General features: G+C 37.3%; 1 protein-coding gene across 8 annotated transcripts in view; it reads left to right on the plus strand.

Annotated features, from left to right (window-relative positions):
* Nucleotides 1-27,524, plus strand: part of SOX5 (SRY-box transcription factor 5) — a gene marked incomplete at both ends in the record, with an annotated part of 680,357 nt that overhangs the window by 536,720 nt on the left and 116,113 nt on the right. For 4 of the 8 annotated variants that reach the window (XM_079714354.1, XM_079714355.1, XM_079714348.1 and 1 more), the window contains one exon: nt 13,625-13,748. In XM_079714354.1, coding sequence (XP_079570480.1) covers nt 13,625-13,748 — 124 coding nt within the window. The remainder of the gene's footprint in view (nt 1-13,624; nt 13,749-27,524) is intronic. The other 4 variants (XM_079714349.1, XM_079714350.1, XM_079714352.1 and 1 more) reach the window with 1 other exon arrangement.

Genomic DNA, 27,524 nt, shown 5'->3' on the forward strand with positions numbered 1-27,524 from the left:
ACCCAGCCTTCTCTGAAGAATCTTCTACATTTGCCATCCCCTTTATCTTGCCTGTCATTCAGGGCTCAACCTTTTGGAATATGCTCGACCTTTCAGAATATCCATTCTAGTGGATTTGTTGTTGTTAGATTCATCACCATCTTCTAATAAACTATACCAGAAGATATTATTTTTGTCTCTAAAATACTCTTTCTGCTACACTTTTCACTATTAGGCACTACCTCAACCTTGATATTCCATTGGATTTTGTGATACTGTACTCAAGATTTTCTTTATTCTTATCTTACCTCTCTGCTCTTAAGACTCCTCTTCCTCTGCCCTTTGTTGAATTATTGTTGCGACCCAGATGGTTTTAAGCTGTCTTCTCTTTATCCTTCAAACCCTCTTTAGATTATCTAGTTCACGCTCATCAACAAGTGATCCCCCAAACCATAGCCTCTAAAAATCTCTTCACTAGCTTCAGACTGCAGTATCAGTCTGCTAGTAAGGTATCTCCAATGGAACATTATTTAGGTACCTCAAACACATGTGTTCAGAACCATATTCTTATCTTTCCATGAAAACTATCATTATGCCTGTATGTTTTTTTGTTGTTGTTTCATACCAGTATAAATAGTTACATAAACTAGACACCTGAAAGTTATCGTGACTCTCTCTTCTTCTCCTTTTCTTACATATATAGTTTCTTTTTTTTTTTAGGTACAGAGATTTCTCATATACCCACACATTTATAGCCTCCCCCATCATCAACATGTACCTAGTCTCCACGCTTTGCCTCTCAAATCTTTTCTCCCTATGCCCACCAGAGTATGCCACCTAACCTACTTAAATGGTCCCCAGAGCCTACAGGGGGAATCTCAAATTTCTCACAGTGAAACACAGACCGATTCAAGCAGACTTTCTAACCCTGGTTCTCGTTTACATTTTTTGCTGTTCTACACTGCTTGGTGGTTTCCCCCTCACATGATATTTTTTCTTGTCCCTGATAATTTGCTCATTTTTTCTCCCATCTGCTTGGAATTCTTTTTTCACACTCCCACCTCTTTGCCTGGCTAACTCCTACTTATCCATTCAGGCCCTACACCTGCTGGACCTATCTCTGTGAGGCCTGCCTTGACTTCTTCTGGCTGTGTTAGGAGTCTCTCGTTTGTGCTTCCATAGTATCCCATACAAGTGTCTATTGTTGAACTAATGGCAGTGTATTCTAATTATCTATCCATTTGTCCGACCAGACTTAGAGCTTCTGGAGAGCAGGCATTGTATGTGAATTCATCTTTATATTCCTAGTTACCAAAAAAGTATACATTCTAGTTAGTAGAAATGTTGATTGAATGAATAATAAACAGACCCATGGGACTGGAAGCTAAATTAATAATCTTAAATATCTACTTGATATATTAAATAGTTTCAGAGAACCACTGAAGGGTTCTGAATAGAATATTTACATAAAATATAAAATATTTAACTATGAATAATTGATAAGTATTTACTTGTTCTTTTACAAGTGTGATAATGTGATTGTGTTGGATTTGTAAAATTTTAGAGGGCAAGATTACATGCAGTACCTATGTGGTAGAATTATAAAAAGTGTTAAAACATAATATTCTATCTTAAAGTTTAAAAAAATACAGGAAGTAGCATCTTAAATTTATTGTAAGTTATTCAGACTTGTGAATAACATGCCCCCATTAAAAAGACCAACATTTTGTGACAAAAGTATTTTGTTGAAACTTAATTATAAATGTCACATATTTTAAACCTTAATTAGGAGCTTTAAGGGAATTCATCCATTAAATAAAAGAAAATAAGTGAAGTTAACAGTGAATAGGATTTGGAAATAGTCAAAACTGGCAAATATGAGAATGAAATACTAACATTATAACAAATTTGTTTTAAAATTTATCCAGGAAACATTATACTGTTTTGATGTGATACGTCCTTTTCTCCCAAAGGTGGGCTAATTTTCAGCATCAAGGAACTAAAAATTACTTAAGATACAGCAGTAATACAGTTGGTGCTCATTATTTGTGCTAGTTATTCCTATAAAGTTGCCATGAACACTGAATTATCAAATACTGAACGATTTTGCTCCTGGAGGAAACACAAAGTTAGGTTCCTGAGAGCCTTTGGTCACACTATTTTCATTAACTGATCAATACATAGCCTTGTTTTATTTGTGTTTCTGTTTAAAGACACCTTATTAATATTTATTATTGATTCTATGTGCATTTTAAACAGCAAAAATCACCAGAATTTCTTGCTACTTTGCACAGGTCTGTGAGTAACCACAAAAGCACCAGTACAAGTAAATTTGGGAAGGATACAAGTAAATCTTATTGAGTAGGCAAATTGGCAAATACAGAATCCGCAAATAATGAGGATCAACTGTTTTTGAAATGTGTTTTTAGTTGCATAGATGAATTAACCACACATTTTGGATTGTATATATTTTACTGTTCCCTTTATTCTGAATATTACTACAATGCTCTGTAATTTTTCCTATGCTATTCTAAAGTAAACACATCATTGGGACTATGAAATTAGGCTTATTTTTCATTTTAGTTCTTCCTCTCCCTTGTAATTCCTCATGTTCCCCACCCCCAATTTTTCCCAAGAGTTGGAAAAGAGTACTAGATTGCTAGGAGATGTAGTTTCAGTGTTAACTTTGCTCTTACCTAAATGTGGGATCTTGAACAATTTATACGGCCAAGCTAAGTCTCATTTCTTTATCAGTACAATGATTGTGTTATACCAGATAATCTCTAGGCTCTCTCAGCCTTAAAAGTGTTATTCTACATTTGTGGATCTTGGAAAATTCAGACACTAAAACAAGTTACAATACTAAAGCAGGGGCTTCCCTGGTGGCGCAGTTGTTAAGAATCCGCCTGCCAATGCAGAGGACACGGGTTCAAGCCCTGGTCTGTGAAGATCCCATATGCCGTGGAGTAACTAAGCCCATGTGCCACAGCTACTGAGCCTGTGCTCTAGAGCCTGTGTGCCACAACTACTGAGCCCATGTGCCACAACTACTGAAGCCCATGTGCCTAGAGCCTGTGCTCCGCAACAAGAGAAGCCACCGCAATAAGAAGCCCATGCACTGCAACGAAGAGTAGTCCCTGCTCAACACAACTAAAGAAAACCTGTGTGTAGCAACGAAGACCTAATGCAGCCAAAAATAATTAAAAAAAAAATTTTTTTAATAACTAAAGCAAAATGTTTTTTAATAATCATAATAAAATACAGATTTTTTAAAGTGCCAGAATTTATTGCAATTTAATCTTAAAATACTAAAATTTTTTCCTGAAAAATTATTATAAATTATTAGAATATGAATGAATTACCTGGGTAAAAGCTGTCATACACAAGTAGATAGACTTATGTACATGCAACAACCAGTTAAACAATATAACAAGAACACATTAACTTTACGACAGCAAGAAAAGTATTTTTTAAAAACCTTAAAAATAAAATTACCGGGAAGAGTAAGACGCGGAGATCACCTTCCTCCCCACGGATACACCAGAAATACAGCTACACGTGGAACAACTCCTACAGAACACCTACTGAACGCTGGCAGAAGACCCCAGACCTCCCAAAAGGCAAGAAACTCCCCACATACCTGGGTAGGGCAAAGCGGAGAGATTCCCGCACAGAGGATCGGTGCCGAGCGGCACTCACCAGCCCGAGAGGCTTGTCTGCTCGCCCGCCGGGGCAGGCGGCGCTGGAAGCTGAGGCTCGGGCTTCGGTCAGAGCGCAGGGAGAGGACTGGGGCTGGCGGCGAGAACTCAGCCTGAAGGGGGCTAATGTGCCACAGCTAGCCGGAAGGGAGTCCGGGAAAACTCTGGAGCTGCCGAAGAGGCAAGAGACTTTTTCTTCCCTCTTGGTTTCCTGGTGCGCGAGGAGAGGGGATTAAGAGCGCTGCTTAAAGGGGCTCCACAGATGGGCGCGAGTCACGACTGAAAGCGCGGAGCCCAGTGACGGGCGTGGGACGCTGGGGCTGCTGCTGCCGCTGCCAAGAAGCCTGTGTGCGAGCGCAGGTCACTGTCCACACCGCCCTTCCGGGAGCCTGTGCAGCCCGCCACTGCCGGGGTCCCGGGTTCCAGGGGCGGCTTCCCTGGGAGAACGCACGGCGCGCCTCGGGCTGGTGCAACGTCACGCCGACCTCTGCCGCTGCAGGCTCGCCCCGCACTCCGTGCCCCTCCCTCCCGCCCGGCCTGAGTAAGCCAGAGTCCCCGAAGAGGCTGCTCCTTTAACCCTGTCCTGTCTGAGCGAAGAACAGACGCCCTCAGACAACCTACACGCAGAGGCGGGGCCAAATCCAAAGCTGAGACCCAGGAGCTGTGAGAACAAAGAAGAGAAAGGGAAACCTCTCCCAGCAGCCTCAGAAGCAGCGGATTAAAGCTCCATAATCAACTTGATGTACCCTGCATCTGTGGAATACATGAATAGACAATAAATCATCCCAAATTGAGGAGCCAGGAGTCAGTGCTGTGCCTCTGAGGTGGGAGAGCCAACCTCAGGACACTGGTCCACAAGAGACCTCCCAGCTCCACATAATATCAAACGGCGAAAATCTTCCAGAGATCTCCATATCAACAACAGCACCCAGCTTCACTCAACGACCAGCAGGCTACAGTGCTGGACACCCTATGCCAAACAACTAGCAAGACAGGAACACAACGCCACCCATTAGCAGAGAGGTGGCCTAAAATCATAAAAAGTCCGCAGACACCCCAAAACACACCACCAGACGTGGACCTGCCCACCAGAAAGACAAGATCCAGCCTCATCCACCAGAACACAGGCACTAGTCCCCTCCACCAGGAAGCCTACACAACCCACTAAACCAACCTTAGCCACTGGGGACAGACACCAAAAACAATGGGAACTACGAACCTGCAGCCTGCAAAAAGGAGACCCCAAACACAGTAACATAAGCAAAATGAGAAGACAGAAAAACACACAGCAGGAGAAGGAGCAAGATAAAAACCCACCAGACCTAACAAATGAAGAGGTAATAGGCAGTCTACCTGAAAAAGAATTCAGAATAATGATGATAAAGATGATCCAAGATTGTATTTCCCAGATCCAAAATCTTGGAAATAGAATAGACAAAATGCAAGAAACAGTTAACAAGGACCTAGAAGAACTAAAGATGAATCAAGCATCGATGAAAAACACAATAAATGAAATAAAAAATACTCTAGATGGGATCAATAGCAGAATAACTGAGGCAGAAGAACAGATAAGTGAGGTGGAAGACAAAATAGTGGAAATAAGTGCTGCAGAGCAAAATAAAGAAAAAAGAATGAAAAGAACAGAGGACAGTCTCAGAGACTTCTGGGACAACATTAAACGCACCAACATTCGAATTATAGGGGTTCCAGAAGAAGAAGAGAAAAAGAAAGGGACTGAGAAACTATTTGAAGAGATTATAGTTGAAAACTTCCCTAATATGGGAAAGGAAATAGTTAATCAAGTCCAGGAGGCACAGAGAGTCCCATACAGAATAAATCAAAGGAGAAATACGCCAAGACACATATTAATCAAACTGTCAAAAATTAAACACAAAGAAATCATATTAAAAGCAGCAAGGCAAAAACAACAAGTAACACACAAGGGAATCCCCATCAGGATAACAGCTGATCTCTCAGCAGAAACTCTACAAGCCAGAAGGGAGTGGCAGGACATAATTAAAGTGATGAAGGAGAAAAACCTGCAACCAAGACTACTCTACCCAGCAAGGATCTCATTCAGATTTGATGGAGAAATTAAAACGTTTACAGAGAAGCAAAAGCTGAGAGAGTTCAGCACCACCAAACCAGCTTTACAACAAATGCTAAAGGAACTTCTCTAGGCAAGAAACACAACAGAAGGAAAAGACCTACAATAACGAACCCAAAACAATTAAGAAAATGGGAATAAGAACATACATATCGATAATTACCTTAAATGTAAATGGAATAATGCTCCAACCAAAAGACACAGATTGGCTGAATGGATACAAAAACAAAACCCATATATATGCTGTCTACAAGAGACCCACTTCAGACCTAGAGACACATACAGACTGAAAGTAAGGGTATGGAAAAAGATATTCCATGCAAATGGAAACCAAAAGAAAGCTGGAGTACATATTCTCATATCAGACAAAATAGACTTTAAAATAAAGACTACTAGAAGAGACAAAGAAGGACACTACATAATGATCAAGGGGTCAATCCAAGAAGAAGATATAACAATTGTAAATATTTATGCACCCAACATAGGATCACCTCAATACATAAGGCAAATACTAACAGCCATAAAAGGAGAAATCGACAGTAACACAATCATAGTAGGGGACTTTAACACCCCACTTTCACCAATGGACAGATCATCCAAAATGAAAATAAATAAGGAAACACAAGCTTTAAATGATACATGAAACAAGATGGACTTAATTGATATTTATAGGACATTCCATCCCAAAACAACAGAATACACATTTTTCTCAAGTGCTCATGGAACATTCTCCAGGATAGATCCTATCTTGGGTCACAAATCAAGCCTTGGTAAATTTAAGAAAATTGAAATTGTATCAAGTATCTTTTCCGACCACAATGCTATGAGACTAGATATCAATTACAGGAAAAGAGCTGTAAAAAATACAAACACATGGAGGCTAAACAATACACTACTTAATAACGAAGTGATCACTGAGGAAATCAAAGAGGAAATTACAAAATACCTAGAAACAAATGACAATGGAGACACGACGACCCAAAACCTATGGGATGCAGCAAAAGCAGTTCTAAGAGGGAAGTTTATAGCAATACAATCCCACCTTAAGAAACAGGAAACATCTCGAATAAACAACGTAACCTTGCACCTAAAGCAATTAGAGAAAGAAGAACAAAAACATCCCAAAGTTAGCAGAAGGAAAGAAATCATAAAAATCAGATCAGAAATAAATGAAAAAGAAATGAAGGAAACGATAGCAAAGATCAATAAAACTAAAAGCTGGTTCTTTGAGAAGATAAAGAAAATTGATAAACCATTAGCCAGACTCATCAAGAAAAAAAGGGAGAAGACTCAAATCAATAGAATTAGAAATGAAAAAGGAGAAGTAACAACTGACACTGCAGAAATACAAAAGATCATGAGAGATTACTATAAGCAACTCTATGCCAATAAAATGGACAACCTGGAAGAAATGGACAAATTCTTAGAAATGCACAACCTGCCAAGACTGAATCAGGAAGAAATAGAACATATGAACAGACCAATCACAAGCACTGAAATTGAAACTGTGATAAAAAGTCTTCCAACAAACAAAAGCCCAGGACCAGATGGCTTCACAGGCGAATTCTATCAAGCATTTAGAGAAGAGCTAACACCTATCCTTCTCAAACTCTTCCAAAATATAGCAGAGGGAGGAACACTCCCAAACTCATTCTACGAGGCCACCATCACCTTGATACCAAAACCAGACAAGGATGTCACAAAGAAAGAAAACTACAGGCCAATATCACTGATCAACATAGATGCAAAAATCCTCAACAAAATGCTAGCAAACAGAATCCAACAGCACATTAAAAGGATCATACACCATGATCAAGTGGGGTTAATTCCAGGAATGCAAGCATTCTTCAATATATGCAAATCAATCAACGTGATACACCATATTAACAAATTGAAGGAGAAAAACCATATGATCATCTCAATAGATGCAGAGAAAGCTTTCGACAAAATTCAACACCCATTTATGATAAAAACCCTGCAGAAAGTAGGCATAGAGGGAACTTTCCTCAACATAATAAAGGCCATATATGACAAACCCACAGCCAGCATCGTCCTCAATGGTGAAAAACTGAAACCATTTCCACGAAGATCAGGAAGAAGACAAGGTTGCCCACTCTCACCACTCTTATTCAACATAGTTTTGGAAGTTTTAGCCACAGCAATCAGAGAAGAAAAGGAAATAAAAGGAATCCAAATCGGAAAAGAAGAAGTAAAGCTGTCACTGTTTGCAGATGACATGATACTATACATAGAGAATCCTAAAGATGCTACCAGAAAACTACTAGAGCTAATCAATGAATTTGGTCAAGTTGCAGGATACAAAATTAATGCACAGAAATCTCTGGCATTCCTATATACTAATGATGAAAAATCTGAAAGTGAAATCAAGGAAACACTCCCATTTACCATTGCAACAAAAAGAATAAAATATCTAGGAATAAACCTACCTAAGGAGACAAAAGACCTGTATGCAGAAAATTATAAGACACTGATGAAAGAAATCAAAGATGATACAAATAGATGGAGAGATGTAACATGTTCTTGGATTGGAAGAATCAACATTGTGAAAATGACTCTACTACCCAAAGCAATCTACTGATTCAATGCAATCCCTATCAAACTACCACTGGCATTTTTTGCAGAACTAGAGCAAAAAATTTTACAATTTGTATGGAAACACAAAAGACCCCGAACAGCCAAAGCAATCTTGAGAACGAAAAATGGAGCTGGAGGAATCAGGCTCCCTGACTTCAGACTATACTACAAAGCTACAGTAATCAAGACAGTATGGTACTGGCAGAAAAACAGAAAGATAGATCAATGGAACAGGATAGAAAGCCCAGAGATAAACCCACGGACATATGGTCACCTTATCTTTGATAAAGGAGGCAGGAATGTACAGTGGAGAAAGGACAGTCTGTTCAATAAGTGGTGCTGGGAAAACTGGATAGGGACATGTAAAAGTATGAGATTAGATCACTCCCTAACACCATTCACAAAAATAAGCTCAAAATGGATTAAAGACCTAAATGTAAGGCCAGACACTATCAAACTCTTAGAGGAAAACATAGGCAGAACACTCTATGACATAAATCACAGCAAGATCCTTTTTGACCCACCTCCTAGAGAAATGGAAATAAAGACAAAAAGAAACACATGGGACCTAATGAAACTTCAAAGCTTTTGCACAGCAAAGGAAACCATAAACAAGACCAAAAGACAACCCTCAGAATGGGAGAAAATATTTGCAAATGAAGCAACTGACAAAGGATTAATCTCCAAAATTTATAAGCAGCTCATGCAGCTCAATAACAAAAAAACAAACAGCCCAATCCAAAAATGGGCAGAAGACCTAAATATACATTTCTCCACAGAAGATATACAGACTGCCAACAAACACATGAAAGGATGCTCAACATCTTTACTCATTAGAGAAATGCAAATCAAAACTACAATGAGATATCATCTCACACCAGTCAGAATGGCCATCATCAAAAAATCTAGAATCAATAAATGCTGGAGAGGGTGTGGAAAAAAGGGAACCCTCTTGCACTGCTGGTGGGAATGTGAATTGGTAGAGCCACTATGGAGAACGGTATGGAGGTTCCTTAAAAAACTACAAATAGAACTACCATATGACCCAGCAATCCCACTACTGGGCATATACCCTGAGAAAACCATAATTCAAAAAGAGACATGTACCAAAATGTTCATAGCAGCCCTATTTACAATAGCCCAGAGATGGAAACAACCTAAGTGTCCATCATCAGATGAATGGGTAAAGAAGATGTGGCACATATATACAATGGAATATTACTCAGCCATAAAAGGAAATGAAGTTGAGCTATTTGTAATGAGGTGGACGGACCTAGAGTCTGTCATACAGAGTGAAGTAAGTCAGAAAGAGAAAGACAAATACTGTATGCTGACACATATATATGGAATTTAAGAAAAAAAAATGTCATGAAGAACATAGGGGTAAGACTGGAATAAAGACACAGACCTACTAGAAAAAAAATAAATAAATAAAAAAATAAAATTACCAAGAAAACTACAATAAGTATATGAAGCAAAAGAAGATTTGAATAAATTAAAAGATATAACCTGTTATTGGCCATCAAGCCATTAGGTTAATGAATTCAAAGAGAAATTCCATATCCTAAAACTTTTGTGGAAAAATAAATGTAAATAAAGCCAGGCAGGAAATATTTGAAAAAAGAAAATAGTAATGATAGAGTACTGGAAAAGCAAAGCTTTTATAATTAAAACATCATGTTACTAGAACATGATAGGCAGGCATATCTGTCCATTACAGAAGTATGTAATAAATTTCCAGTATTTCCGTATTACTTTTCTATTTCTTCATGCATGCATAATTCTAAGAATCATGGATTTATCATGATGTATATGACCTTTTATCTATACATTAAGAATAGGAGCACAAAGCAGCTGGTATTTCATGCTGCCATTTTTCTCCAGTGAAATTGAATTCCTTCCTGGTCGTTAAAGAACTTTGTTTTCCACAGGCCTTTTGTGGACATTTGGAGGTGGGGCACGAAGAAGTAATTACAAAGACAGGACTATATAATACATTGTTCTTCTTTATTTATGAATTATCAATTCATATAATAATTTCAACTGCTGCTGTAAGCTCTAGAGTTACAATAATAAATAAATTACAGCCTCTTTCCTAAATAAGTTCATAGGTCATAAGGGAGGCTCAACTTATACAAATAACTATTATTCAATACAGTAAGTATTGTGTTAGCTTTATGAGGTTAAAGAAGTAACAGTTCTTTCTGCCTGAAAATTGGCACCATAAGAAAGAAGTGCTTCACAGGCCAAGACATTATGTGGGTCTCAGAAGCCTTTGAAAAATAGGTAGAACTTTGCCAAGAAGAAAAGAAAAAGAGAAATGACTAAAAACAGAGGAGAAGATACTTTTGAGCCTGTTCAAGCATGGAAAAACACCTAGTATGCAAGGAAGCCTTCCTGACCCATTGAGGCAGAAGTACAGAATATCTGAAGGAGGGCAGCAGAAACACCTGGAAAGATGGACCAGGAACAAATTGTGAAGAATCCTGGATACCATGTGAAGGGATTTGGTCATTATTCTCTAAGCAAAAGCAACCATCAAAAGCTTTTCAGAAGAGGAGCATGTGAAATACAGATACAAGACTCATTTAGAAGGAACTCTATGAGGAATATAGTTTAATGTCCTGTGAGCACCAGACCTGTAATAGGCAGAGTCTCCCTTCAACTACTTATATACCTGAAAGTCCTTTGTAACTCAAGGCAAACTATGAAGAAGACAAAAACATTTGTTGACAGTGACATCAGCATTCTTTAAGACAGTTCTTCTCACACCTGGATGCACATTAGAATCATCAGGGGAATGTTAAAAAATGCTGATGGCTGGGTCTCACCCCTGTTGATTCAGATTTAATTCACCCCTGTTTTCTAGGAAACAGTCTGGGCATTGAGAGTTTTTCAGAGCTTGCCAGGTGATTCTAAAATATAGCTTCAAGTTTAAGAACTACTGCACTAAAATAAGAAGCTATTGTTTCTGCAATTGTAGAAGTTATTTTCCCCAAATTTTAAGGTCTCTGAAGTTTGGATGACTCTTACAACCCTTGTATGTGTTTCATTTGAAATTCCTTTCTTCTTCCCTCTAAAGTGCTCTTATTAAATTTATAACCATCTTATACATTGTATAACCAATGGTGTCTTAGAAAGGAGGAGATGTACTATATAAAATATAATAACTTACAATGAAATAAAAAGGATACATAGTAGCTAGCGATAACCCTTAACCAGCGTGGCTAGTTTGTTGTTTCTTTGCTTGTTATTCTGGTCAGTATCCTCTTCAATACAGTGTCCTTCAATACAGAACTAGCGCCCATGCTGTTTTGCCTTCAAACATCTCCCCCTTGTTTCAGGCCCCTTTTTCCTACATAATTGCTCGATACGCACTTTCTAATTTTTGAGACTTCAATCGTTTTCCATTGGTGTCTACATAAAGTTTATCTTTTCTCCAGTATGTTCAAAAAATGTGGGCTGTAGTAATATAAGCTTTTTAACGTTCAGCTCTAACCTTAAAACATTCTCTTTTTGTTTTCCTGGTTGTGTTGTTCACTTTTAATTTCACTCTGGTGGCAGTGATAGGTTTAAAATCCTTTTGGCTAAAAGAAATACTTTGCAATTTGGAGTCATTTCTGAAAGCAGAGTCCTCATTCTTACAGTGCTTATTTCTCTGTTTGCCTGGCTGGCTGGCTGGCGCTCTCTCTGTCCCTCTTTCTCTCCCCTCACCCTTCCTCCTTCTCTCTCTCTCTCTCATCCCCTCCTCCGCCCCCTCAACACACACTCGCGCGCACACACACACACCCACACACCAAAATCTCAGAAATACCTCAGAGGTTTACTATGAAAGATGAAATGGTGCAGAAAGTGAAGGTGGACCTTTAAAGTGAGAAATTATGAGAATTATCAGAATCATGTGTCTACGAATGTGCAATGCCAGTGAGAGAAAGGGAAAACAAGTCCGGAGATATTTCAGAGTTGCTGTTAAGGTTAGCGACTGAATGAATTTTTTGTTTGTTTGTTTGTATATGTGTTTGTTTTACTTTTAACCATTATCCCCACTGTAATGTAAGCTGCATGGGCATAGGATCTTGTTTGTTTTGTTTACTATTATGTCTGTACTACCTAGCTCATTTTCTTATACATAGTACGTATTCATGAAATATTTATTTGTTTTTTTTCCAAATAACTGACTGAATGTGAGGAAGAAATAGTAAAGGAGAATAAAGTGTCAGATGTGATCTTTAGCATGATCCTAAATTCTCATTCGTATGTTCTCTGACAAACACTAACCAATAACCATGTCCACCAGAGAAATCTTGCTTAAATATTCGGAAAAAAATCCTAGGTATTTTAGTAAATGACAACCTCTGCATTAGTAACAATGTGACATAGCTGCAGAAATGACTGCATTAGTTTATATTTCTAGAAATTACTGTTCAATTAAAAGAAAATAGTGATTCCATTGTATTAGATTATTTATTTACTGATATGAACCCTACATCCTCAGAGTGACACCAGAAAATTAAGGTGTATTCTAAAGATGGCAACCAAAAGAGAGGCCGTGTGGTTGATGAGTGGTTCAATTGCCTCAAAAAGGATAGATGAATTCAAAAGATCCAAGGGATTAGATCATAGACATAGTTTTGACTCCCCCATTCCATGGCCACAGGCAAGTCAGTTTTCTTTCGGCCCAGTTACCTCTTCTATAAAGAATGGGGAAAGTCTTCATTACTCTCTAAGCTTTCTTTCAGCTCTTTTATTCAAGAACTTAAAAAAAACCTTAGTATTATGCATGAACATGAGAATTATCTTCAAGTAATGAAGAGCTGTTCATATATAAAATGGTACCAGTTTAATTTTGTTTTAGAAGGTAGAATTAGTCCTAACAGGTGAGATTTACAGAAGGAGATTTTAGTTCAACCTAAGGGATACTTTTTAAATCATTATATTAATGCAGTAAGAAAAGACTTGTAGTGTGAAGTATTGATGCTTCATCACTGTAAAGGATATCGTCATGTAGGGAAATTATTCACCAGGTTAGAAAGTGAACTTGATAACACCTTCCAGGTAAAGTATTCAGTATTCTGATTCTCCTGTCTAAAGTAGTCCTAAGACATAGCCTCACATCCCGGGTTCTAGCAGGCTTGTATGCCAGTTTATTGAATTGAATAATTTTTTTCTTATATCATAAGGGTGGGAGGATGGGAAGCATGGAGTATGAAAACTTCTTCTCTTTGATTCACTGTAATACATTCAGCAGGTTCAAGGTCAACTGCCGCCATTAATGATTCCTGTATTCCCTCCCGATCAACGGACACTGGCTGCAGCTGCCCAGCAAGGATTCCTCCTTCCTCCAGGCTTCAGCTATAAGGCTGGATGTAGTAAGTACCACTGATTTTTCACTTGGGAGTGTGTGGAGGGCATGGCTTTAGGCAATTTAATATTCCTGCCACACCAAGAAATTAGATCACCCATATAGCATTTTTATTTTAAAGAGGAAACACACAGAAAGTGTAGAAAAGGATTTATGTTGTATTTAAGAGCTTAGATTATTTCTATGCTTCTGAAGCCAATATTTGCTTTGTATAATTTTGTTACATAACTTTCATTTCCAGTGTATTCTTAAATTATGAATATAATTTTCAGGTTCAATTTATTTTTATGTAGGTAAGACAGGAATATGCATTTTAATAGCTTTCCATTGCCCTTTAAGATAAACCCAAGTTTCCTAATGTGAATCAGTTGGCCTTCCATTATCCGTCTCCTCCCTACATTTACAGCCTAATTTCTCATTAGGCTTCTTTTAGTTCTTAGGGCGAACCATACTCTTTCTTGACTTTGGACTTGAATTGTCTGTGTTCACTCTCCTTGGTTTTCTGAACCTCTTCCAGCTCAGACAGGGAAAGCTGGCCTGATCTAGTTAGATCCCTTTCTCCAGGTTCCTTTGGATCCTGTGTATTTCCTTTCACTTTAATTGTAAGCTCGATGAGGGCCAGTGCTCATTCTGTCTCACGTATGTAAACTTTTAGTACAATTTCAACTATTTGTTGAATGAATGAATAAATGATTGAGCATTCATTACAAACAATACAAGGGCATTTTTACACTAAGTGATGGGTTATATTGAGATAACTGTTTATATTGCTTATCAACTTTACTTGCCTGTGCTTTTATGACTTTTTTAAGGAAAATCAAAATTATACACTGTGAGTTTTGGAAACAATCTAATAATTGAAATATTTTCATTGATCAAAGTAGAATACCATTGAAAACAATTAGCAAAGTATTATCATTTTAGATATTTATATAGAATATTATTTTGTAAGTTCCAGTAGATTTTGGTTTGTTTATATGTTAATAAATTGTCACATTAGCATCTTGCTATGCCTCAACACTTATTGCATTTCAGAAATTCTTCTGAACATTACTAGGAATCAAATCCGCTTCCTGTTAAATGATGTTTTGAATTTTCATATTTAACATTTATTCCTAGTTTTTAAACTTTCTTTATACAGCAATGAAGAAATGGGATGTAATATTTTAAAGCCATATGAGTGAGTAGATTGCAACCATGGAGTCTAGGTAAAAGTGAACTGAACTGAGGAGTATAAAACTTCATACTTGTGGGCTTCCCTGGTGGCGCAGTGGTTGAGAGTCCACCTGCCGATGCGGGGGACACGGGTTTGTGCCCCGGTCCGGGAGGATCCCACATGCCACAGAGCGGCTGAGCCCGTGAGCCATGGCCGCTGGGCCTGCACGTCCAGAGCCTGTGCTCCGCAGCGGGAGAGGCCACAGCAGTGAGAGGTCCACGTACCGCAAAAGAAAAAAAAAATTCATGCTTGTAAGCACTTTGCTCTTTGCAGTTTTAAACATGGCTTTTGCACATCTTTCTCTTGACTTTGGTTTCCTGTGTTTTAAGACGGTGGTCTCACTCTGGATCCTTAATGTATTTATTTAATATTATTTGTTGCATAATACTGTCTTTGTAGATTGATTCATCCAGAAACACCAACTTCTTTGTATAACTAAGGACTATATTTATATCCTAAATATTTAAATTCTAAAAATAATTTAAACTTTAAGAAGAGAATTTTAAATTCTATTGCTACATTGATTACTGAGTTTTTAATTATAAAAGATTTTTTGTTTCCCTTTACCTAAGAAATTACTATTCACATTAAATGCATGTTGCCAATATATTTTTCATAGCCTTGGTTACTAAAATGAAAAAATAATGACACTTTTAAAAATCATCAGTTGCCTCACACTGCACCTGCAATATGTACATATAGACCAGTTCTGTTTTTCAAAAAGAAATTTTTTAAGCAACTGTAGACATAAGTCCCATTAGTGAATATTGTGCTGAAGAGAAAACCACATTGAGTATGAACAATAGCATAAAAAAGCCCCCCTTTTCCAGGGGGCCTGGAAAAGGTCAAGAACACCTCTGCCTCACTCCCATTTGACAGAGTTGGCATAGCAAATTTGTTCAGTGTTAACGTAATGCGGCGTGGAGAAATGTTTCCCTTCCTAAAGTTGTTAATTTATGAACCATTTGATATTCATACCTTCAGTGCTTAAAGTTATAAGTGATACCACTTCTTTTGTATCCTGGAAGTAAAATAGAATAAAGCCTCTACAGCTGCTGGAAAGCTTGAAATAAGCATCATGCCAAACTCTAGAATGAAGAAAAAGCCAGTAGTAAAAGAAAGTGCCACCCTTGCTGACACTCTCACACTGTCAGTTTGAATGAGGAGCTGGGTGGAAGCGATAAATACTCCAGACTACTTATTTCCTCCGTAATCATGTTGCAGGAAAGGAATCGAGGTAGGGAAAGAAATCTTGACATCTTCTCTCTTCAGTGGGACTTCCTGTTTTATTCCCCCCATAACTGTCAATCATATGTCACTTCTCTGGCTGTCATTTGTTTTAATTTGAGTAATATCACAGAGTTCTCAATGAAAGAGACACTGACTAATCCATCTTGATTTGAGTTTCAAGTAAATATGAAAGGTATACTATTTTTTGGTATCAAATACTCTCAAATGCTTTTCATCAATCCATTCAAGAAAGTATTGATGATAAATTTTTCTGCTTAGATTATGTGTTTTGATAAATAAAATTAAAATCTTTGAAACTACACATGAAAGTTAAAATGTTATCAATGGGGAAAAAATAAAAACACCAGTTGGGTAACCTAACCATCATCAATTGACTAAGTTTCTTCCTTTTCCAAAAAAGAAGCTTCTAGTTGGAAATAAAGGTATTTTCCCTTTAAGAAGTATGATGGTAGAAACACGGTGTGGAATGGACACCTACAGAATGTAGTTGCTGGAATTCCTCTTAACTGCTAGAAAGCATGTCATTAAACAATATAAGAATAAATTAATAGCACAGCCAGAGACTTCAGAGCACACTGGCTAGATAGAAAAGAAGCTTTAGAGAATGTTGTAGTACACTCTTATCTGTGAATATGTAGGTCAGTTTACAAACATTGATACATTATCAGAATTTCAGTTCTGTTTTGGTGTTTGCTGTTAGTGAAATCAAGCGTGAAACCACACTTCTTCATGAATCTATATCTAGTTATTGCCTTTCTTACTTCTTTTTTAAAGTCTAAAAATACTTCCAGACTTCTAAGGAGGTAAAAATAATGGTGTATTATTAAATGGAGTGCTTTAAATATGTATAATAACTTGAAAAAAGTTATGTAAAAACACTGGTTTAACATTCAGGGAAAAAAATAATGAAGTAATCTGTATTTTTAACTTACTAGTTCTGTGAAAATTGTCAATTCAGTTGCTACATGTTAAACACACCCCAGATTTTATATTGCACTAATTTAAAATCCCAATTTTAAATTATGTTTATGGGTACTAGCTCATTTTAATCAGCAAACAATCATTGAAGTCCTTGAAATAAATTTGAAAAACTAAATAACTAAAAACCTGGGAATTCCCTGGTGGTCTAGTGGTTAGGATTTGGTACTTCACTGCTGTGGCCCGGGATCAATCCCTGGTTAGGGAACTGAGATCCCGCAAGCCACGTGGCTAGGCCACAATTAAAAATAAATAAATAAATGCTAGTTCCAATTCTGAATTATAAACTGAATGTATGTACAAATGAGTTGGTTCAAGTATACTCCGGATGGTTGAAGAGTCCGAGGACACAGTCCATTTGCTTCTGCTGGAAAGTCTGAGTGTAGTCCTAAGCTCTTAACCAAAGACTTGAACCTGTGAACTGCAAAGCTTGTATCAGGTAGATTTTGGGGGTTTTTTATTTTTATTTATTTATTTAGGCTGCGTTGGGTCTTCGTTGCTGTGCGTGGGTTTCCTCTAGTTGGGGTGAGCAGAGGCTACTCTTCGTGTGGTGCGTGGGCTTCTCATTCTCTTGTTGCCAAGCACGGGCTCTAGAGTGCGGGCTCAGTAGTTGCAGTGCACGGGCTTAGCTGCTCCACAGCATGTGGGATCTTCCCGGACCAGGGACTGAACCCATGTCCCCTGCATTGGCAGGCGGATTCTTAACCACTGCGCCACCAGGGAAGTCCCAGATAGATATTTTTGAAATAAAATTTACACATCTTTGACACCTGCAGAACAGTTTTATGTTGGCAGGAAGAGTTTTGTGCTGGCTCATCATAGAAAAAAATCTACCAAGTTCAAAATGAATTTGAATACGTATGCTGGTTTTAGCCCAACATTTTATTTATTTTTAAAAAATTTTTTTGAATTTTATTTTATTTATTTTTATACAGCAGGTTCTTTTTAAAATAGATTTATTTATTTAATGTATTTATTTATTCATTTTTGGCTGTGTTGGATCTTCATTGCTGCATGCGGGCTTTCTCTAGTTGCAGCGAGCAGGGGGGCTACTCTTCGTTGTGGTGTGCGATGGCTTCTCTTGTTGCGGAGCACGGGGTCTAGGTGTGCGGGCTTCAGTAGTTGTGGCTCGCAGGCACCAGAACTCAGGCTCGGTAGTTGTGGCACATGGGCTTAGTTGCTCCGCGGCATGTGGGATCTTCCCAGACCAGAGATCGAACCCGTGTCCCCTGCATTGGCAGGAGGATTCTTAACCACTGGGCCACCAGGGAAGCCCCTAGCCCAGCAGTTTAGACTTGAGAGGGACGTTTGAGATAAGGTGGTTGAAGGTCGTGAGTTTCGTCATACCAATTTCTCTGACCCCAACTTTCAGTTCTCTTCCCACAACACTCAGCTTCCTTACACCCCAGCCCCCCACTCAGGTTAAGTGCTGTTCCTTCAGGGCACATATTTTATAGGCAGAAAGGAAAGGAATAGGTGCTTCTCTTTTTACTAATGACTATAATCCTCTGCCTCTCTCCTTTTTGTTTGGGTGTAAAATTTCTAGCCACGTAATTCTAATAGATGTGTCAGAAATTTTTGATAGGAAGACATTTTATGTGGAAATTTAAAAAAATCTACAGGAAGTCAAAATCCAATAAAATAACCCATTTTCTGTATATAGTAGGAAACAGCTGTAAAAGAGTTGGCTTGATAGTTTGGCCCAAAATGTCAAATTGAATGTGTCACATAGCTACAGATACAGTATCTTTCCCTAGAGATGGGCTATAGTTCCCAAACTAACGGGCTGTAGTTCCCAAACTGTGCTAAGATACCAGGGTGCTGAAGCTAATTCACAGGGGCACACAGGATATTTTACAATTTCAAGGAAAATACAGAGGCATCTCTCAGACACTACATAAATTACCTGAGTTGTTTGAAACATATTACTTAATAAAATGGAGCAGTTGGACCTTTCTTTAATCTTAGGAGTGTGAGGAAAGAATTATTGAGCCACTGATGGTGCCCGAATCCAAGATTTAGGAACTTGTGGCCTAGTGTATTATATATTCATTTTTTAAATGTTATAACCTTTTTACTTGGAAGTTATGGTTGTTGACCTATCATGTTACAACCACAGAACAGAATATTATAACAAAATTTATCTTGCACTTACAGGGATATGTATAATATCATTCAGATAAGCAATTGATTTGCCTTATTGTGCTACTTTAATTGTCCTTGTGCAAGTTGTTGAGATTGTTTCCTGACCTACAAAATGGATTAATATCACTCATTTTACTGAATTGTTACAGAGATTAAATAGGATTATATATGAAGCAGTGCCTACCATTGTGTCTATCTTATTAGGTTACTTATAAATGATGGATACTGTGTATAATACCAGCAAAGCATACATCCTGTGCTCCTCTCACCAAAAAAAAAAAAAAAAAAAGATTATATTAGAACCACACCCAGCAATTAATTACATTACATGTCCTATATAGCAGCGGTCCCCAACCTTTTTGGCACCAGGGACCGGTTTCATGGAAGACAATTTTTCCACGGACCACCGGTGGGCGGGGGGCGGGGTTCAGGTGGTAAGGCCAGTGATGGTTCAGACGGAAATGCAAGCGGTGGAGAGCGGCAGGTGAAGCTTTGTTCGCTCACCTCCTGCTGTGCGGCCTGGTTCCGCGGACTGGGGGCTGGGGACTCCTGCTATATAGGATCAAATTCATTCTGCCACCCCTGAACGAGACTTCCTCTGACTAGGAAAATGCAGTTGTTTAGAGAAAAGTATTTTAGTGCTGATGGAAACATTTGTCTCTTAACTCTTTTAATTATAATCACCAAGTTTTAAACGTTTTTATTATCATTTTACACTTGTCTATTAGAGCTCATGTTGGAAAAGATCATGTGATTTTTTTGAAAATGTATTTAGTCATTGTTTTGGCTATATGAAGCTAGAAATACATTCACATACTCATTCTGCATTTTAACACATTGATTAATTTTTCAGAAATGTGCTAAATAAAATAGCCATATAAGTTACTGATTGAAATATTTAATTGCCTTCTGAGATTAGCTTAAATAAATAGAAGTCGATGAGCCAAGCTGAATAAACTTAAAATATGCTGTACTTACTCTTCATCAGTTTTCTGAACAGTATTTCCGCTTCCAATAAAAAAGGAAACTCTTAGTTAATTAGTTCCTCATATACCACGATAAAATTAATGTTTAGGAGTTAAATACCATAAACTTCCTCAGGCACATTTGCTGATGTGTTCCTGTTTTTAGTTAATGTCACATGTTTCATTGTTTAATGGGGGTATCATGTGGGTTTCATTATATCTCTCTGGTGCAGAGGGTCCATGTGTCTGGCATTTTTAGGAGACTGCATGCTAATTTCTGATTTAACTATGTCAGCTGTGTCAGCTGACATACAGGTCAGTCAGTGCTGAAACAATCACCAAATCACAAGCTAAAAACCATTGACATGGTATGCTTTTATTGAACTGACAAAATAGGAAACATGTGTTGTCAGGATCACATACTGTAGGTTCTTTGTAAATAAGCAGAGAAAAGAAGATATAATCACATCTTCAGGCTTCTGTGTTTGTGTGTGTTAGAATTATTGTGCCCAGCTCTTCCGCTTACCTCCCCTCCCCAAATCTTAGAAACCAATGACGTTGGGCAAACCTGACTTAGTTTAGAGCTTTGTAAATATTTATTTTTGTAATGAAGAACTTTGTACCTAAACAGCCAATCATTTAAATTCTCATCTTAGATTGGTGACATAAAAATATGAAATGATAAAAAACTAAAGAGAACTGAGTGCAGAAAAAGTATGTAACATTGCACAATTATATGGTGACAGCCACCCTCCAGTTCTCATGGAACAGCTGTTTCTAGGTCAATAAAATAGTTTTTTTTTTTTTTTTGCTAAAAATGGAGTTTATAATAGCTTACAATACAGTATTCATCACTGAGAAAAGAGAGATGTATATGTCCTTATTGTGACAAAGTGTCATAACTTAGTATAAAAATGATAGCTTATATTGTGCCTTATTGTTTATAAAACATAGAGACATAATTAATTTTAAGCAGTATAACTCTGTGAGGTGATAACTGTGCTATATTAGTAACCAATGTTTGATCCATTCTCCCCCCACCCTCCCCACACACACACTACCACCACCAAAACACACACATACAAACAAACAAAAAGAGTAAAAGCCCTTTCTTTGATAAATTCCTCAGATTTCATTAGACTAAAACTATATCTAATCTTTTAATCCATCTTGTTTGCTTTTTAACAGTTAAGAACATTAAGAATGCCATTCAATTAAAATATAAACTCATTCAGCTCAGTATTTTCTTTTTGACATGATTCTCGTTCTTGATAACATAGAAGTGTCAAATTGGCTAGTGGCACTGTGTTTTCAGACCAGAGACCTCAAAATGTGATGTAACCTTATGAATTTGTAGCCTAACCCTCAGAATTCTAGGTTCATATTTTTGTTGCCACAGCAAACATGGAATCTCATCTTAGTATTAAACTCACACTAACTAAGGTCATCAAACTGAAGTATAAGCCCAGAAGAGCAATATGTTGTTTTATTTGAATAGATGTAACTGTTAATGATACTGGACAACTCTATTGCCCAGTAAACGTGCTCTTCACTGTAGAAAGCTCCAGTAGAAGGCCAACTTTAGTCATAATGTTGATAGGAAAGTATGGAAGCAGAAAAAGTATTTAATAAAACAGGCTAAGATAATATCTTGCTTGTAACTCTATGATAGATGTCTGTTTTCCATGAGAACTGAACAAGTCATTCTGTTGGAATACCATGTGAATCAGATACTGTATCAGGTTTAACTATACTATAACAGGCCAAAATAATACTAGCTTAAACATGGAAAAAGAATATTTTTCACTCATGCAACAGTTCAAACATTGCTCATGGGGTAGCTCTGCGGTATGAAGTCCATGGCTTGTTCTCTTATTTATTGTACTGCTTTCCACAAAGCGTGGCTTCCATCTCATGGCATTAGGTACCTTCTGCAGCTCCCATGTCCCCACTCCAGCCAGTGCAAAGGGCAGAAGCTGGGAGAGCTACAACTTTTTAAACAGTACAGTTTCACTAATAGTTTATTTTTGACCTGTTTTCAAAGAACATATTTAAACCTATTTATATAATCAGCTCATACCAACCCTTCACATTTTTCTAATATATTAAAGATAACATTTGCTGACTACACAAACCTCAAACAATATAGAAGTATATGAAACAGAAACTAAAAGTTATCTGCCTACACTCATACTCTCCTATAATCCCACTCTGCAGAGGTGATTACTGTTAACAATTAGGTACCTATTTTTCCAGAACTAGATACAGGTATAAATATATTATGTATTCATAAATAAATATGTGTATACATCTATTTGTATCTAGATATCAATATGTAATATGCAGGATGTGAGAGTATCTGTATAATATATGCTATGATATATATATGTGATATGTACTACATAATATATCATGTATGGGGGGGTAAATATTTTATAGACTATGTTCTACCGATAAATATAACAAAAAGTCATGACCATCTTTCTTCCATACTTTCAGACCTGCATCATATTTCATTAAACTGGATGGACCATATTTTATTTATGTTTCCCACTAATGAACATTTAAGTTTGTCTACAATGCTTCACAGTTTTAGGCAATGCTACAGTAAACTTTTTTGTGTGCACAAAGTTGCCCCAAATGAATTATTCGTGTAATCAGCTCCATTACCAGTATATGGTATTTTACTTCCATTTATTTGTTTCTTTTTGAACATTTTTCACCTGAGAGATTGTCTGTACATTCTGATGCTCTCTGAGTTGGTTAATGGAAGGCTTAAAACTTTAAAAATTGACTTATCTGAGTTAAGCTCTGAATAAGCATCAGTGAGACTTGTAATCTGAAACTATTAATTGTCTCAATTTAATAAATTCTGTCAGAAAAAAAATTATGCAAGGTGTCAGAAGACCTTGGTAGTCTCAATCCCATTTTGTATTATTCTGTTCCCTTGGGCAAGTCATTTTCCTCTTTGTGCCTTAGCTTTTTAATCTTTAAGGTAGCTACAGTAATGTCTGCCCTACTCACTTCATGAGGAGATTGTAAAAGTTAGGTGGAATGAGTCTATGCATTTCTAAAGAAGTAAGATTATTGTATAATATATCATTATTACTTGTTAAATGTATCAGCCCATTTTGAAAATTTAGAATGTGATATAATGATAAGGATTTCAGGAATTTATCTATTTTTAGGTCACTGTACTTCTGACCATACAAGACATTTGCATTATTTGTTTTTCATTTTTGGGTGGAGAGAAAATTTCATAACATTTCTTAATTTCCAGAGGTCTAAAAGTTACCATTCTAGTAGAAATCTCTAGGCCAGGAGTCATCCCAAATGTATATTCCATAGGCTTATTGTTAGAGTGGTTTAGGAAGCTTTCTGTTCTCAACCTGTAGATCACAGACTCTGGATACACCCCAGGAGGAAGGATGTCTATCAAAGGCCCTGACAGACAGAAAAGTGGCAAGGCTATCAACAGTGCCAAAAAATGAGATGCTTTTAAAAAATGAAATATTTGCTAAACCTTCATATTAAAAGTGGGAAATAAAAGAGAACATTTGAACTGGTCTTAAGTGGCTTATATGAATGCCCCTCTTCCAGATCCCTACTTTTTAATACTTTCATCATTTTGGATGCTTTTCTCTGTGCCATTCATTTCTTCATAAGACACAGAGGCAAAATTTAGATAGTACTCTGATATAGATGTACATATAGAAGCAGTTCCTTAATTAATGATTCTCTTTGAGCAGCTTAAAATGAGTTATTATGCAATAATTAAATGATGCCTTGGTCGTAATGCTGGAATACAGATGGAAAAGGAGACTTGTTTGATTTATTGTCACCTTTTCAGGGATACTCAGATTTCTTAGATAATTAATCCAGGAATTTTCATTTGTGCTAGAATTCCTTAGATTTATGGGCAAAGAGGTGAAGAAAGAATGCTGTATTTTTTATATGCAGAAGCGTCTTCCCACTTTGAAAGATGTTTCTTAAAGAGTTTATAAATTAATCTCTTACTAAACTAGCCAACAAGGTAACTATTAAATTAAGTAGGGTAAAGTTGGGTTTTTTTTGTTGCTTGTTTTTTAAATTTATTTATTTATTTATTTTTGGCTGTGTTGGGTCTGCATTGCCCATTGCTGTGCGCGGGCTTTCTCTAGCTGCGGTGAGCGAGGGCTACTCTTTGTTGTGGTGTGCGTGCTTCTCATTGTGGTGGCTTCCCTTGTTGCAGAGCGTGGGATCTAGGCGTGTGGGCTTCAGTAGTTGTGGCACGCAGACTCAGTGGTTGTGACATGCAGACTCAGTAGTTGTGGCTTGCGGGCTCTAGAGTGCAGGCTCAGTAGTTGTGACGCATGGGCTTAGTTGCTCCATGGCATGTGGGATCTACCCGGACCAGGGATCGAACCTGTGTCCCCTGCATTGGCATGCAGATTCTTAACCACTGCACCACCAGGGAAGTCCAGTAGGGTAAAGTTTTCATTTGCATTGCTACATTAAGAAGACAAAAAAAAGTTTTTTATTTTAAAAAAGTCTCTTACTGAAAAATTTAGCCTATGACAAAGCAGTTAAGAACTAAAAATCTCCTAAAAATATCTTCTTTTAAAATAGCTGTATAGTCAAATGAGATAATTTATTAATTCTACTTTCTCAAATAAAATCCATGAAATATTTATATTCATTACTTATTTTATGAGAGTTACTACACAATGTTAGCATTTCTCATAAAAAATTTCAAATATTAATGTCATATTATACTATTCTAGTAAATCTAGGAAGGGTTTACAGATTTTCTGCATTTAGAAACCCCTTCACCTTTATTAAGTATACCATATCAATTGTTCTGAACGTCTCGTGTTCCACAAGGTGATTTAGGAGACTTGTTATAAATTTAACCTCTTAAAGTGAGAGAGGAAGTAGCTGAGCTTATTGCTGTTTGAAAGCAAAGTTCAACTTGCTTGGATTTCAGAAAGTCTGAAGTGATTGGAAACAGTCACTGTGATGAAGGATTTTGTTTTTATCTTTTGTTTGTGTATAAGACATCTTTTTTAGTAGATACCTTGACCGTGCTCAGGTGCTTTAATGACATCATAATAGCAGGTTCTTGTTAGTGAACAGAAATCATTTTAAGACTTAGGAAATTCATGTTATTTACTTTTCATACCCAAGGGGTATTAAATCAATACCCAAGGGGATATGAATTGCTTTTAAAATCAAAATTTACAGAAGAGATAGATTATGGAATATTAGAAAAGAATGGTTTGATGTGTGAAAAAATGTGACAAAAGATTCTTTAACCACCTCCTTCAGGTCCTTATTTCTTAAACTCTAGGACTCTCTTTCGCCCTCCATTTTCTATCCTTCCTTGGTATCATTGGCAGCTGATCTAAAACACCATTATTATTTGCATTAAACCTTGTACAAAAAAACTAATTTGTTCCTTATTTGTATAATTATTTGCTTACAATCGGTTTCTTCTGTAAAGCCTTAAGCTTTTAATATGGGAAGAGTGGTCTCCTGTGTTTGAAATTTGTTAAATAGAATATTGCTTCCTATATTCAGTCATTAAACATTTAACAGCCTTAAGTGGGCAAGGCACTATGCTAGAAACTGGGAATTTAAAGATGGAGTAAGACATAATTCTGCCTTTAAGATGCTCACAGTCTAGTTGGGGAGAATGGGATATAAACAGATGTTATGTAATAGAGATATGCATAGAATTTTAACAAAAGTGAGTGGAAAGAGAATGAACTCAAATCTGAGATTGACAGAAGGTGTCAGGAAAGGCTTCTTGGAGTGGGGAAGGATGATCCTAAGGATCCCTGAAGGATGATCCCTGAAGTCAAATCCTAAAGGATGAAGGGCAACTAAGCAATTGAAGAAGTTGTTGTGGTAAAAGGATACACAAACAACATTCCTGGCAGAAAAAAACAGCCCTGATGGAGGCTGGAAAACAAGAGATGGAATTAGGGTATACATGGACCTTTAAGCAGTTCGAAGTAAACTTTAAGGCAAGAAATGATAAGTGAGTAGTTGGAGGACATAAGAGGAGACCAATTCAAGGAAATATTTATAGACTCTATGCTGGAGGAACTGAAAAGCCATTGAAGGACTATAACTTGGGGTTGAGATCATAGTGGCATTTATCCATCCATCCATCCATTGATCAATTCATCCATGTCAAGACATACTTTTCTTGTTCACTTTGGACTTTTCAGTCCTCAACACACAGTATGTAATCAGTAAATATTTATTACAATTTAAGTACAACCAATGAATATTTATTGTGTACCTGTAATGAGTGCCACTGGAAGCTAAGCAGAGAATTCATTTCTTTAGCAGAGGACTGGAGCCTGGGAGACTGATTGGTAGGTTTTCCAATAGTAAGAAATGAAAACCTGGGAGTTAAATGAAGTTTGTCATTGATTGGCCATAGAGAATGAAAGAGAGGGAGAAGTCAAGGATACTTCATATTTATAGCATAGGTAACTGGGTGTCACCCAAATTAATCAAAATACCAAGAGTAGAAGTGGGTCTTGCAAGAAGGATGATGAATTAAATTAAATGTGAAAACTGAACTTCCTATGGGAGAGATGACCAGCGGGCTGGGGGAGGGGTGGCCGTCCAAAAGCAGTGTGAGAGGTCTAGGCTGCAGTCCCTGATTTCGAATAGTTTATATATGGTACTTGGACCAAGAGTTTGGATAAGATCATTCAGATAAGGGAAATCCAATGAGAAAAGTCAAGCACCAAGGATTAGACTCCAAGGAATACCAATACCTAAGGAATGAGTGAAGGAAGGTAGAACAGCCTATTGCAGAAGTAATAAAGTCAGCATGAACAGGGTATGAGGAGAACCAGGAGAGCACATTATAAGAAAAGTCAGAGAGTGTAGATGTAATTAGAGAAGGAGGGAGTCATTAACAGTATCAGCTGTTACACAGCAGTGTTCATTCAAATTTGGCAAATCAGAGGTCATTATTCCCAGGGAAGTTTATGGATTGAGAAGTAAAGTGTAGGAGAAGGATTTAAGATTATCATTGAAGACTAGTTTCCAGCAATTTAAATGAGAAGAAAGAAAGTAAATAAATGACTCCTTTCTAAACACTAAGGAAAGTGTTTAGAGGGATTATTGGAGTCTAGATAGTTGGTTGTTTTTTTAGGATAGGAGGTACTTGTGCATATGTTTAGGGACACGGAATGAACAGATTCTTACCTTGGCAGTTGAGGTA

This window comes from Hyperoodon ampullatus, assembly GCF_949752795.1.
Source record: "Hyperoodon ampullatus genome assembly, chromosome: 11".
Taxonomy (NCBI): domain Eukaryota; kingdom Metazoa; phylum Chordata; class Mammalia; order Artiodactyla; family Ziphiidae; genus Hyperoodon; species Hyperoodon ampullatus.